Below are 14,338 nucleotides of genomic sequence, written 5' to 3'. Positions count from 1 at the left end.
TTTCAGCAGATTTTCGGCGGGAGAATACTTCTTTTTCAGATTTTTGTGGGATGAAACGTTCCGAAGAATTCAAGAATTAGTTTCTCAGTAGAATTTATGTGGTTCAATATTTCCAGATTAAATAATTAAGGTGGAAATAAATAAAGAAGGAGAATTAATTAAAATACGAGTAAACAAGGCTAAAAATTATTGAAACACTAAAAGGTAAGACGTTTCGAGCTGCTTCCAGCTCATTTTCAGCTGCAAAAACACATAAAAACAAGTAAAAAATTGAGTGGCGACCTGACCTCAGCCGTTATCACGTAACCACTCATAATAACGGCTGGGGTCAGGTCGCCACTCAATTTTTTACTTGTTTTTATGTGTTTTTGCAGCTGAAAATGAGCTGGTAGCAGCTCGAAACGTCCTGCCTTTAAGTGTTTCAATAATTTTTAGCCTTGTTTACCCGTATTTTAATTAATTCTCCTTCTTTATTCGTATAATCGGGCTATGTTTTTGTGCTTTATCGGTGGAAATAAACAAATCAGAGTTCATCAGTATACTGAGTAGATAACATTATTGAAAAAATTTGCAGATTATAATATATCATATTTTTGAAGTTTAAAGCCTTAGAAACCGAAAATTAAAGCAAAATCCTGCCAAAATGAGACTTTTGGTTCCTAGTTTTGAATTCCCGCCAGGCCCCCATGAGAGCAGTTAATTGCTACCAACTGTTGTAAGAATATTGAAACAGAATACTTAGCATAACAGTACTTGATAAAATCTTATTTGATCAAAAACCATCATTATACATTACTATCTATACTTTATTAAAGCTTTATAATCAGAATCAAGAGGAAATTTCTCTCAATCCGGTCAAGTCCTTTCACTACTGGTAGTGCCATCAATTTTCTAAAGTTGCCTAACTTGAAGCAAAATTACTCACGCTTTCTAAGCATTGGCTAGATTGGATGTTAGCGATCTGGACTAATCTGTGATGCAAAATCAAAATAGTTCCATGAGTTGTTTTGAGGTTAAAATCACTTATCACTGACTAGACTATTCAGCGGTCAGCCGTCAGCCGCAAGCTATCCAAGTTCAATTACGTTTTTTTCCCATTTTCTCTCGCGTCCGTAATTAATTTTATTTTAATGGTGTTCCGTGTTGATCATATTTTCAGTCCTTTCTTACAAGTCCAAAAACATTTTAGAACATGTATTGGTCAAAGGTGTGTCTCTTATCAGCAAGGACAATCCCCAGAACCCAAAGTCCGCGAATATTTTTATTTCATCGATCATCAAGGGATGGTAATGTATTGAAGGAGAAGACTGGAGTTTAATATTGTTGAATTTTAATTAGATTTCAATGGATGTTCACTGCCAAATTTTTCTAGGTGGTCATGGCACGTCCAATAGACCACTAGACGAGGTACGACTTTAAGCACTCTGATATATGTTACTTCTTCCGAATTCCACGTAGAATATGATTTGCACAACAAAAATTACTCCTTGCCAACTAAAGTGTTTGGTTGATACTGGTTCCGAAATATTTGAATTTGCTGCTTATTACAAAAGCAACAGTCTATGTGGATCAAATCGTACACTACAATGGTTTTGGCAGGCTTCTTAATTGAGCAGTGTTCCATCCCCGCCCTGAGTTGTCCTAGGTGTAAACAAAGTGCAATAGCTGAGCCAAAGAACGGAGATTGAGGCTGCAGTATTTTTATACTGCAGAGAATGTAATTATTAATGCTAAACAGATCGAACCCAATGAGATTTGAGTATGCGCTTACTGAGCATCTGCACTATTTTAGAATGCAACAGAAGGTCCACCATCTCCCTTCTTGCATTTGCTTTTCTTGCCAAAATGACGTCAGACGATCTTCTGTCGCAGTCTAAAACTGGGTAAACTTATTTGGCATGAACTTTTTATAATTTTTTCTTCTTCTCCTGTTTTGGAGCGGGAAATATGGATTTTTTTCATAAAAAACCCTTAATATATAGTCGGGGGTTACTTCCAATAACTTTTGTTGTAGACTTAAATCATGTTCTACGTGAAATTTTGATGAAAAAAAAATGTATCGTATTTCTTAAATTAGCATCATGTCAAGTGGTTCACTGGAGGATCCGAAAGTTTCAGAGAATGTCACAATTTCACAGAAGTTGACATTTAATGGAACAGCACATCTGTAGGGTACTGCAAGATTTTTCTTTAAAAATTGCTCTCTCTCATCCATGAAGTATATTGTCTCTTGGATCTCTTTGATGAATTTTGGGATGAAAGTAGCAAGCATTGCTACCATTCCGACACATTACTAATGATTACCTAGTTTATCATGGTAGAGTGCAATAATAAGTCATTTTTAGATATTCAAGAAGTAAATGCTTACATGTCTTGAGAGTATTCAATCAAATTTTTAAGTGAATAAAAAAGGAAGGCGTTACCACAATGGAAAAAATTTCATTCATGGATATCAATATTCTCACATTTCAATATTTTTCTGCAATGAGTGCTTTTGCCTTTTTTCCAGTTATTTTACGCCTTTTGATCAAACACATTTGAAACATGTATCTACCTCTTGTGAATCCGATTTTTTGGAAAGAGTTTCAATAAACTCAAAATGAGTTGGATATCGTACATTAATGGTAAGATAAAGTATACAAATCTGGGATTCCTCTTCAACATGGTGTATTGTTAACTCAATTTGATGATGCAAACTTGAGGTAGTGCTGCACAGAATTAAAATCTATAAATTTGAGACAAATATGAATATGTACTTTAATTTAAGAATCATATACCAGGGATTTTTTTTTCTCTTTTGATTCAGGGATTTGGTTTCAAATTTAGGGCCTTTTCTTACCAAATGGCTATCCTGAGCCAATCACTGACTCAGCTCCTCATCTGGCACTTTTTGTGGTATGGACTATGGTCTGCTCACAAATTCTCACTCTCTCTAACATGCTTGTTCTCAATATTTTTCAGTTGTTCCTGGATGACGCCAAAATGAAAAATTTTACTTCATGTTTCAAAGGTAAGGTTTCCCGAAAATGAAATCGAAACAATGTAATCTTTTCCTTTCTAAATTTTACTTATTTCAGCTTAAATTTCCAAGTTGAAGAGATGAAGGCAGAGCCTTTCAGTAAAGCACACAACAGCTTGGGAAGAAATAAAATGCATTTTTGATTCCTTTAATTTTAATACAAACTTCCTCTTTTAAAACTTGCACGGAAATCAAAGCCTGAAAGAACCATAAATTAGAAGCAGAGTCATATACTTTACTTCAGTGAGTTTCAGCAAAAGACTGAAGGGGAAACTTTCAGCTCAGCCAGATTCGATGGATTACATGGATTAGATTAGGTCCCACTAAGAGATCTCTACTAGTTTGGGTCTTTGTTGACCCTATTGGCAGATCAAACTCTATCCATTAAGCCCAGCTTGTGATACGTGAGCAGAATTTTTAAGTCAACTTTAGGTGAAAGAACACCCATCAGGCTCACTAGTAGAGGGACACTCAACTAATTTAGTATTCAAAGGTTAGAACTGCATCAACCATTCAGGATCTCACATTTACCCTGGGTTGAATAAAGCTTAAAAAGCGAAATTTACTTTTTGATGGAAACTTATTTTATTTCTATGAAACTCCTTATTAAGTAATGAGACGCCTCCAGTACTTACGATTACTTAGTTCAACTGATTTTTTGTTCCAGAGAAAAAATTTCTACAGTTTTTCTTCAGTCGTCTACGAAGGAACGAAACAGGACGTTATCCGGAATTCCCATACGTATCACCTTGCGGGCGGGAACGAAATTTTATCAGATGTGATGATTTACCTATAGTTTTTACCCATGTGATCAGAGACACGGAAGTGGAATGGTTTGGCTACAATAACACAGGTGATACCCTCAAAGTGCCGTTTGAACCTACAAAAATCTACATGGCAGAGAATGGTCGCATCTACCATCCGGCTGAAGAAAAACACGGCTCTGTCGGACTTATACAATCGAAACTAGCAATTGAGTTCAGTAAACTTTTTAAATTCAAAGAGGATAGTGAGATACCTTTTCAGTTTGAATGGAACAACCAGATTTATGATCTAGACAGTGAATGGTTTCAGAAAGTTGGTCTAAAAAGAAGTGATCCTATTACCTAGCGTATGTGCAGAAATGAAATTCTATCACTCACTAGGAAAAACTTCATTCCTTCTCCAGTTTTTTTTGGAAACCTGCATGAAGATATTTTTAAGAAATACATGACTTCAAGGATATGATCTGATTTTGTCAAACGATCTATAAGCACTGTTGAATAGGTGATCAGCAGCTAAACATAAATTTGTTTAAGTATCGATGTCCTGAATTAATGAAAAATCTTAAAAAAGCTTCTTACAAAGCCTGTAATCCCTAATGTTTCCGTTTAGTTTTAACAAAATTGAAACTTTTTTCAGAATAATCATTTCCACCTCCAATGCAGATGTTGCATGTGTGAGGAAGTTGCAATTTGACTATTGATTGTTGTGTAAAAGTTTGCCAGAAACACGATGGTGCCACTGGTTTTCTCTGAAATCAACTCCCAAGCTCAAAAAAAGCTCTCAAGTTGAGGCCAAAATGGAGGGGATATCCCAAGCTATCCTGAGAGTCCACCTCTACATCAACACAAACTCTCCATGCAAAGATAGGGAGCAAATACATTAGCAGGGTTGCCGTGTTTTCAGTTTTGGAGTCCCCAATTAAAGTGGCAGCCCTGTCAATGTATTTGCTCCCTATCTTTGCATGGAGAGTTTGTGTTGATGTAGAGGTGGACTTTCAGGATAGCGTGGGGTATCCCCTCCATTTTGGCCTCAACTTGAGAGCTTTTTTTGACCTTGGGAGTTGATTTCAGAGAAAACCAGTGGCACCATCGTGTTTCTCGCGAACTTTTACATAACGATCAATGGTCAAATCGCAAATTCCTCACACATGCAACATCTCCATTAGACCCTGAAAAATTAATTCAATTTTTTGCTTATAGATGTCAAAAAAAAGGTAGGAGTCTTGAAACATTCAATTTGAAAATGTGATCCCTTTTCGATTGTTTCTTTTAAGAAAACGGAGAATTTATGCTAGAAAACAAGAAGCCGGGATTTTCGGAATAACCGACTCATACAGTTCTCACCCTAAATGGCAGAGAACTCTTCATCTCTTTTCATTTTATATGAGAAATTGATTTTCCTTCAAGGGAATGATGTCTTTCAATATTTTACATATGGGTTTATATTTTAGTTTACGTAAAATAATGCTACATAGTTCACTCTAAGCCTTTTGAAATGTTTAGTTCGGTAAAAATCTTTAATCAGTGTCTTTACCAGCAAAATCTCTTTTCTGTCTGTAGTGTAAAAATTGCTTTAAAAATCTGTGATAAGTAAAAATAATATTGTTAACCTACGTTTTTTATTTTTTATTATTTTATAGATTACAAGAATCATTCGATAAATAACTCTATTTATTTCTTTTCTTCTTTGAAGAAGTCAAATGCTCAACAACATTTTCAAATCCATCCATCTTCATCTTTGACCAGCAGAGGCGCATTAAAGAAAGGAGAGGAAAAGGTGTTTAAATATTGATATTGACACCAGATTTCAGAAACCATGAAAAACATTAAATATTTATTCAACATATTTATCAATCAAAATATTGTTACAAATGGACGAAATTGGTCCTCAACAATTTGAAAAAGTTTAACAAAAAAGAAAAAAAACTTCAAGGTACAAGAGATAGCAAAAGAATAGTCTGAAAATGTGATCCCTTCTTTGATTACTTTATAAAAAAATAACCGATAAATATGCAATACTTATGGAGAATTCATATTAAGGGCCCTCTCAAACTTTAGATAGACTATTGAAAAGGCAGCATGCCTCAGTAAAAACTACACAGATCTACATTAAAAAGAATGCAGGATGTATTGATGGATATTCTGATGTATTTTTTTAGCACTGAATTCAAAAATAACTATGTTTTTTCTTCATCAACCACCAAATATTTGGAAAATTAAGATTTCCGTAAAAACAGCTTTGCCAGGCAAAATATAACTTCACTAAAAATAGACGCATGATGGTGAGAAACCAAGGTCGTTTTGTAAGGGTAAAATGTATAGTATATGCCTGAAAAATTTTTCCTGCTGTTTCTGACGACGAGGTTTATCTATTCATATGGCATTGAAGACAATTCAACATTGAAAATGAAAACACAGAGATTATCAATTATTACGACATTGTAAGCTTCCTGTCACTTGATTTTTTCTCTAGAAAACTGGTCAATGCAATTTCTTAGAAAGTTCCTCAATTTTTCTTTTCTGTAAGCAGAGTATATTTGTTATACATTTCAAGGTAGAAAGTTAGCTTGTTTCTCTTTAAAAAAACAAAATAGGAGGAGAAATTTTTAAACATCGTGATGGAGATGCGTTGTCTTGTACTTCGGCCACCAATATGACCTTAATTACTTATTCTACCTTTCTGGGAAAGATGAATCAGAAAAAACATGGTAGCCATTTTTCAGAACATCTGACCCAAAAGATTTGAAAAGGTTAATTCATGTACTTCATACACAAGACCATAATGATCGCAGTACCCAAAAAGCATGCCTTTGGGAACAGAACAGAAAATTACACAGCCTTCATAATTTTTGTCCCTGGATACCTTGACATGATACGCAAAATCGACTATTAAAATAACTGATTACTATGTGAGAATTTACAATATAACAAAAGTTTCTTCTCTTTTGGGGGTGAGGGAAAGAAACCAATATTAGAAATTAGTATATCAAGAAATAGGATTAGGTCTTCAAACTTGTAATGATAGTGATATGTCTGTTTATTGAATATAACCCTGCTCTTGTTGGTGCAATCCAAATTAGCGGATCAATAGGAGTGAAACATACCGTAAATGGTAACACAGTAGACCTGAACCAGAGAAGTATCGTAGTAATATGGTTCCTCACTGAGACTTCTCTCTCTTTCTTACTGCTGCGGAGGTTAAATCAGCAAAAATAGTGAATTGTGCAAATTGCAAAGCACTTTTTGCAACAGTAATTTCTTTCCTGCGAGAGGTATTCCCCACCAATACAGAATGTGCTGATTGTAATTACTGGAGGAAGGTTGATTCAATTACCTCGGACATTTAATGGAAATTTAGATTTCCTGAAAATTCATCTGGATGACAAACAACTGAAATCAATTTGACTGAATCAAACTCAGGCAAATGACATTGCTAGGCAAATTTAAACCATATAATTTACTTTTTAAGAATCTACTTGTTACAATTACTCATTGACATAACTGATTTTCTATCTGAATTGATATTCATAAAATATTTAAACCTGTAGAGGGTGAACCAAAAGCAACATTCCAGGAAATTTTGAGTACTCATTTCATCCTTCGATGTGTGCACTTGTTCAACAAATCCTTTCTGCTTCATTAACCACCTTTTGCTTGATATTTGGATGAATAGAATGAATTTAAGGCAAACCTTGTGAGAACTCCTCTACCGAAGAGACAGCCTATATCAAGAATTTGGTCTTGACAATGGCTGCAGAGAACCAGGTTGGACCCAGGATATTTTTTGGGCAGGTTTCATACTTGATTCACGTGGTTCCTGCAAATAAAGATCAGCAGATGACAAAAGAGCCTTAAAACATTGATGAAAAGTAATAAGTAAAATCGGTGAAGATGCCAGTCACATCATAAATCTACACAATTTAGACGACCGATGATTCATGGTAATATACTCCAAAAAACAAGAATTGGATTTGCTGCACTCTATGTTTGCTGCAAAACACACTTTTTGAAAAGAAAACTGGACATCTGTTGGCAGAATCAGCCTTATTTTGTCTTCTGCTCCTTTTTTTTCTCTTTCTCTCTCTTTTTCTTTTTCTTTTTCATGCAGAGCTTGGCAACTTTTTGCCTAGAAATTTTGTGAGGTTTTGAACTCTGGGGGAAATTCACAGGAAGTTTGAGGCTTTACATTGTTTACTGTTCATTTAAAACATAGAGCTTGACGGAAAATTAGATACTCTGAGATACAATTGAGGAGCTCTCTGGAAAAAGGGCACATAGCAAAAAATCGCGTTTGAAGAAAATGTATTTAAAGTTTCCATCATTATTCTACGGCCACTGACTGTGACTTACGTTCAAAATCGGGAGTCCAAGCTCCAATGTAAGTTATCATCAGTGACCAGAAAGTAATGATGGAATCTTAAGATGCACTTTCCTCAGACACAATTTTTTGCTATGTACCCTTTTTCGGAAAGCTCCTCAATTTGAGTTATTCAGTTCAGAGCTATCCAAACTATTACAATCACTCCAAATACAGAGAGAAGTTTTTGTTCATCTGATTAAAGTATTCATTTGAAAGGTGCTGGTGTTACTGTATGAGCGAAGCAAAGTTCATGAAGTATGTAATGCAATAGTGAAGTCAGAATACTAACTTAGTCTTACCAAGCCTGCAGAGATTGTTTTCTTGGTTGTACCGTGCACCTCTTCACTATAAGGACTAAATTTTAGACAATTGCTGTCATCTACAGGCGGTGGGTCGAATATTTTTGCTTTGCTAACATCCACACAAGCAGAAATTCTTAACTTCCAGGTTTCTAGATCAGTTTCAAACCTATGATGTATGAAAAAAGGGGTTACTTACTGAATACATAGAAAGAATTTGCAGAAAAATTTGAATTGAGGACTCTTGGACTTTCTCGAAATGACTCTACGGAAATATATTGATGGTAAAACTAGAAAAATATAGATCTGGACAAACAACTTTTAAATTTCTGAAACATTCTGCTAGTTCAAAGAATGACCGCTCATTAATATTGTTTTAAAATTTATGCTACTTTTGCTGTCCATTTGAGAAAATTTTCTAAAAGTTCTAAGTAAGAAAATCCTGCAAATATCATTCTCTAAAAAAAGAATATGGGAGAGAAAAAAAAAATATGGAAACTCAGGGACGATCAATACATGATCATCTAGGTACACCGTCGACCCATTATAAGAGGGTCCTTAGATTATTAGAACTTGTTCAATCTCAATTACTTTAAACAGGGTGTCCAAAGGCAACTGAGACTTAAATTATACTGTAAAGACAAAATCGCTGATTGGAATTCTGATTCATAGGAGGTTTTGAAGCAAATCACCTTTCAAATGCAACCGTGGGAGCTTGTTAAGGTATAAATTGACGGAGATATGACATGTTTATAACAATGAAGACAGTAGAAATTTTTTGACCGACACATTAAAAGCATGCGCATGCCATTACATAGGTACCATGAGCATTTTGACAAAACTGTATTAAAAAACATGCTATCAAGATCTGCCATAATGACTAAAAAGGCACATCAAGAAAAAAATGCCCAAAAGTAAGATGCCAGTGGCAACAATGGCTGCTCCAACAAGGCAACGTGTGCCCTTTGTTACCGATACAGGAAACTCATTAGATATGGATTAATCATCCATTACAACTTGGTAAGATAGTTACATTGAAATGACCTTAAACTTGAATTATTGAAACAACAGACTAATAATAAAAGAAACGTCATGGGTCCCTTCACTCAATCTTTCGAAACTCTCACAAACAGGTGTAAAAGGAATGAGGAAAATAATTCAATAATTACTTACAAATTGGTGGATTCTAAATTGACAGCATTTTTAGTTTCAATATTGTAAAATATTGACTGAGTGTAGTCCAAAACTTGCCACAGGTGGTTGAGATCCTTCCGCCATTCGGGAAATTTTTCTCGAATATTCAACTCCCCACTATCTTTGTCAATTTGCGGGTGAAATGTATCACTTTGAAAGATGACTTTCTGCAAAAAATTTGAATAAAATTTGGAAAATGAGAGCAAGTTTTCTGAAAACGTTTCACATTTACAAGTAGTGATCGTTAGTAATTTTCTATCGGAGAAATGAAAACTGTAAAGCAAATATGGAATCAAAGAGCTGCCTGTTTTTTTCTCTTTCAGCTATTTGGCATACATGCAAAAATTGTTCCAGACGTAATAGACTGTTACAACTGTCCCTGGGGCATGATGAAGTCAAATGTCCATTTTGCAGTGAATTTAAGAGAAAATAGTGTCTACAGAATAGGTTTTCGTCCTAACACCTGAATTAGTTTTCATTACTTTTTATTTTATCTGGAGGTTATTGTACTAAAATGGTGTTGTCATTGCTCATGCATAATACTTTTTTCTAAAATGTCAGCATTCAATAGAAATAAGAATGTTGGGTGATGAAATCTGGAAATATGAGATGGACATGATAGTAAATGAAGAGAAAAAAAGCTCCAAAACAGCTAGCCTTCTCTACAAATCACCTCCCGCTTCCTCATGTCTGTCCAAAGATGCTTTCACTAAATGGGGTTTTAAGACAGAATAGACAAATGAATGTTATACGTACAGGTGTCGTGCTATCAGGAAACGTCTCAGGAATAAGCATGGTAAATCTGAAAATTGCTCCTTCATAGGGCCCTGACCTGATAAATAAAACAGCATACCATTCTGAAATAACACAATCAAGTTAAGATTAATAAAATATTCCTTTGAAATAAACTGATTTGGTGGTACATTAATTTGATATTTTGATGCTTAGTGATACAACCCTTAAGAAGTGTCCGTTTTGATTTTGCCTATTTTCCTTTCTTAGAATTGGCAACATTTTATAAAGATACATCAAATAATAAAGCCATTAAATCAGCTTCAAAAAGTCGACTAAAATAATATATCTGATGAAATGATATGATAACATTTCAAAGCATTCTGAAGATTTTAAATGCTGCAGCTTGAGTAGTTTTTAACTTGTAATCGAAATTTGAGGCTGCTCCATAAATGTAGCCTTATAATAAGTTATTTTGAAAGTTCCAGATAAAATGCAACAAAAGATTTGAGAGCATACTAAAATTTAAAAAAATAAATTCACATGCTGTAACAGCATTTGAGTGAAACGGATATAGTAATATAATTATTCTCCTGTTAAAGATCGGACTTGATGTATATGAAATTCATTGATTTTTCAATTGTTTCTTTAAGTCATTCGCCAAAACTTTAGAGATGGAGAAGAATTGGCATTGAATTTATTTCCAACACAGAAAGCAAGCAGATATTAACTCCTGATCTTCTGAGAGGATTCAAAATCCATGGACAAGCCTGATCATTGATTTAGTGGACACGATGTCTCATTAATGACTCTACAAGTCAAAAATGTCACATTAATAGGAAACAGCATTTCTGTATTAGCTTATTGATTTGCAAGTTACCTACATAGGCGGATAATATAGGCGGATCCGGCGTCGGTTCATGTGACCGATACCTCGTAACGTAAAGAGGGTACCAAATGCGACCACCATTCTTCATCCACCTTGCCTACATCAACTAAGTTTTCATTTTTTACAAAACAGAAGTATCTTTGTGGGCCACATAAGTCATATTTTACAGTGTGGAAAGGAGGAACAAGCTAGTGACTTACCCAGGGGTGAAGCTGCAGACGGAGCCGTATAAAGACCAGGAATTTTATGCCGCGCAACAATGTTACTGTAAAGGGGAGGAAAAATAATTAGTAAAACAGGGTTTCCATTTTACATACTTATATTATATATTTCTTCATTTTAAAATTACCTGAATTTTCCTGTTTTTGTTTTTTTCTACTCTTATGACTCCTGTTTGAAAAGTTTGCGAGAGTTTTTGTTCTGGAAATCACTGGGAAATCCTTCTCTTCCCTTCCCTTAATAGAATCAACATCTGTTGCAGAAAACTCAAATGAATTATTTGAAAGAGTTTTTTAAGTCAGGTATAGCTTCAGCAGAAAATTTTTTTAATTAAGAACACAGGGAAAAACAAAATATATTTTTCTGATGTTTTACTTGGAATACAACGTTAAATGCAACATATCGACGGTGAAACTACCAAACCACGTATCTCGTTTGCAGTGTTTAAAAATCTACGCTTAGATATTAATTTTTGGAAGTAGACCAAATCAATATCATTCCTTGAAATTTTCACAGAATTTTCTCCGCGCGAAGAGGAAAAATCACAGAAATTTTCAAGACTGGACGTTAAGTAGTTTTTCATTTAAAAAATAAAGTATGACAGGAAGTCTGCGACGTCGCAAACCGAGATACGTGGTTTGGTAGTTTCACCGTCGATATGCAGGTGAAAATCTCAAAAACCAGATATATGAAATCTTCCAACTACCTGCAAAATTTTTGTTCTGGACACTAAGGATAATGATATTAAACTTTCATCAAAACTACCAAAGATGATGCTGATGAGAGGGTTGCCCTCTTTATGCCTGTCATATATTGTGTCACAAGTTTTCATAGTGGGAAAGTAATTGATTCGGGACATGCGAAAACTGGTAATGTCCGTTTTTCCAGTCTTCACTTTTTTGAGTTAAGATAATACTTTTAAAGAGATGATACAACCATAAAAGTGAAGAAAGGACTCGTTTCGGGATTAAGGTGACCCGGACACCAGTATTGACGCCACTTTGGTGGTTACCTCCAACTCCGAAAAGTATTATCGTTTCAAAGAAACTAAAGACTGGAAAAATGGACATTAGTAGTTTTCTCACGTCCCTATTCAATTGAGAAGCAAAATTTTCGACTTAAACATGGAATAAGCTGTCACGAAATATCATTTGTAAATCTGTGAGCTGCTTCCTCCAGAAATGAGAGTACAAATGGTAATTTGGGACAACAAAATAAGATATATATCGATTGCCAAAGTGCATATCCCGGCTCACAATGTTGCAAATTTCCTGTCATTCTTTACTTTTTTGGTGGAAAATCAATTGATGTAATTTTTTGGAAACTTTCTTAATCTTCCTTCTCTGTTAGCAGAACATTTTATATAAATTTCAAGCCATAAAGGCGGCTTCTTTCTCCTCAAAATAAAAAAATAGGAGCTGAAATTTTGAAACACTGCAATGGAGATAAGTTTCATGCTTTAGCCATCTATATTATCCTGGTCTCACCAACATATTGTCAAATTTAATCTTGCAGATAACACTTGATAATTGAAAAGTAAAACACAGGAGAAACATGCTGAACTTACAATTCGGAAATGATGCTGTATTCTAAAAAGAATGAGTTAAATGGCTTCAGCTGCACATTGTTTGGCTGAGAAATGTGACTTCGGCTCAAAAGCTTCAGCATTGACTCGCTACCTGGTAGAGATGGAACTACTCGACGTAAAGATCCTTGTCTTTTCAGCTCAGGTTCGCCAGACTAGAAGAGACGTTCGAGAAAGGTAAAGTGACAAAGGAATAAAGAAAAAAACAAGCAAAAAACTCGACAGATCAGTTCAATGGCATATAGATGTAAATAACGGAAAATGCTAGGCACTTCTAGTTTGGAAATAATTTATCAACAGCTACTTACTGGCTATCAGTGACATTAAAAGGAATCTCCCCCCCCCCCCCAGTCTGGGGCGTGTCTCTCCCCAATTGCACATTAAGTGCTTCCCTCTCTAAAATTTTGGCATCCCTTGCTAAGCTGCAACCCCCGTTTGGCAGAGGCGGCAGATGCGATAGTTACGCCAGTGCTGGCTGCCCTCACCGCCTTCTTCAATGGGAAACCCAATCATAAATTTCTTGATGCAACCAACCATCCCTCATTCTCCACACATGTCTCACCAAGCAAATAGCCTTGGGTTGCTTGAGAAGATACTAGATTCGATTCCTACCAGAGGGTAACGTGTGAGGCACTGACACCCAGCTGATTCATAGATAGGTAGCATTCTTAGTAAAATTAGAGGGTGCAATTTCTCAGAATGTCTCTGTATGGATAGACAAGGGTGCTTATACTTGTTTGGTGTTGCAAAGCGCACAGTGCTGTGATGGCTACTTCTAAAATATAAGGGTACCTGGATACCCGACACCCTCGCATCGACTTGTCGCAGACGAAATCATGCAGAACTTATGGATGGATACTGAGATAGTCCTCGGTCCATAATTTATTCAGTTGTAAGTTGGAAAATTAAATGACGATTACCTCTTTGGATGTACCGGCCATTATGAGTCCTCAAAAGAAGTAGAGTTGAGAAAGTGACCACTTGGTCATGGTTCAAAGAACGCAACAGATCACACTTGTTTGTTTATTCACAATAAGACAAGGAAAAAGAGGTAACTATAGGGTGGACTATTCCTAGCACGCAAACTTAAATAAAATGAGTGAAAGATTGATAAAAAATATGTAAAAAGGATAAAATTAAAATTGACAGGAATTCGGTAAAAACGGTAAAAATGTATTTGCTTTCGTGAGAATTCCGATGGTTGGTGCCTGGTGCTGAATTTTCAGGTGAATGGTGCATTGTGGTGTTTATGACATAACCTGCAAATCGCTGAAGCT

At 35.3% G+C, this 14,338-nt stretch overlaps 2 protein-coding genes across 4 annotated transcripts; one reads left to right on the top strand and one right to left on the bottom strand.

Moving 5' to 3' along the window:
- The first annotated feature begins 1,007 nt into the window (after positions 1–1,007).
- On the top strand, positions 1,008–5,448 carry LOC109043600 (UPF0598 protein CG30010). Of its 2 annotated transcripts, none has more exons than XM_019060863.2 (3): positions 1,008–1,286; positions 2,962–3,010; positions 3,687–5,448. In XM_019060863.2, exons 1-3 carry the CDS (start codon positions 1,131–1,133, stop codon positions 4,127–4,129), a joined length of 648 nt encoding a protein of 215 aa, XP_018916408.2. In that variant the 5' UTR covers positions 1,008–1,130; the 3' UTR covers positions 4,130–5,448. The 2 variants fall into 2 exon arrangements, with proteins under 2 accessions (XP_018916408.2, XP_018916416.2); XM_019060871.2 differs by having other exon boundaries at positions 1,237–1,407.
- A 140-nt stretch (positions 5,449–5,588) lies between these two features.
- Positions 5,589–14,246, bottom strand: LOC109041901 (ubiquitin E2 variant domain-containing protein pendolino). Of its 2 annotated transcripts, none has more exons than XM_019058414.2 (7): positions 13,982–14,246; positions 13,044–13,216; positions 11,458–11,522; positions 10,393–10,493; positions 9,616–9,803; positions 8,433–8,611; positions 5,589–7,600 (listed from the first exon to the last, which is right to left on the bottom strand). In XM_019058414.2, exons 1-7 carry the CDS (start codon positions 14,000–14,002, stop codon positions 7,590–7,592), a joined length of 738 nt encoding a protein of 245 aa, XP_018913959.1. In that variant the 5' UTR covers positions 14,003–14,246; the 3' UTR covers positions 5,589–7,589. The 2 variants fall into 2 exon arrangements, with proteins under 2 accessions (XP_018913959.1, XP_018913954.1); XM_019058409.2 differs by having other exon boundaries at positions 8,443–8,611.
- Positions 14,247–14,338: the final 92 nt, after the last annotated feature.

The sequence above is a fragment of the Bemisia tabaci genome, chromosome 7 (assembly GCF_918797505.1).
Source record: "Bemisia tabaci chromosome 7, PGI_BMITA_v3".
In the NCBI taxonomy this organism is placed as follows: domain Eukaryota; kingdom Metazoa; phylum Arthropoda; class Insecta; order Hemiptera; family Aleyrodidae; genus Bemisia; species Bemisia tabaci.
Note: the sequence above shows the minus strand (reverse complement) of the source record. Positions and strands in the feature narration are given on the sequence as shown.

Coding starts and splice junctions, on each gene's coding strand:
- LOC109043600 (XM_019060863.2), top strand. CDS start 1,131: ATGGTGTTCCGTGTTGATCATATTTTCAGTCCTTTCTTACAAGTCCAA. Junction 1,287..2,961: donor TCATCGATCATCAAGGGATG/GTAATGTATTGA, acceptor AATATTTTTCAG/TTGTTCCTGGATGACGCCAA. Junction 3,011..3,686: donor TTTTACTTCATGTTTCAAAG/GTAAGGTTTCCC, acceptor TTTTTGTTCCAG/AGAAAAAATTTCTACAGTTT.
- LOC109041901 (XM_019058409.2), bottom strand. CDS start 14,002: ATGGCCGGTACATCCAAAGAG. Junction 13,217..13,981: donor TGGCCGGTACATCCAAAGAG/GTAATCGTCATT, acceptor CGTCTCTTCTAG/TCTGGCGAACCTGAGCTGAA. Junction 10,494..11,457: donor GTCTGCAGCTTCACCCCTGG/GTAAGTCACTAG, acceptor GTGTTATTTCAG/AATGGTATGCTGTTTTATTT.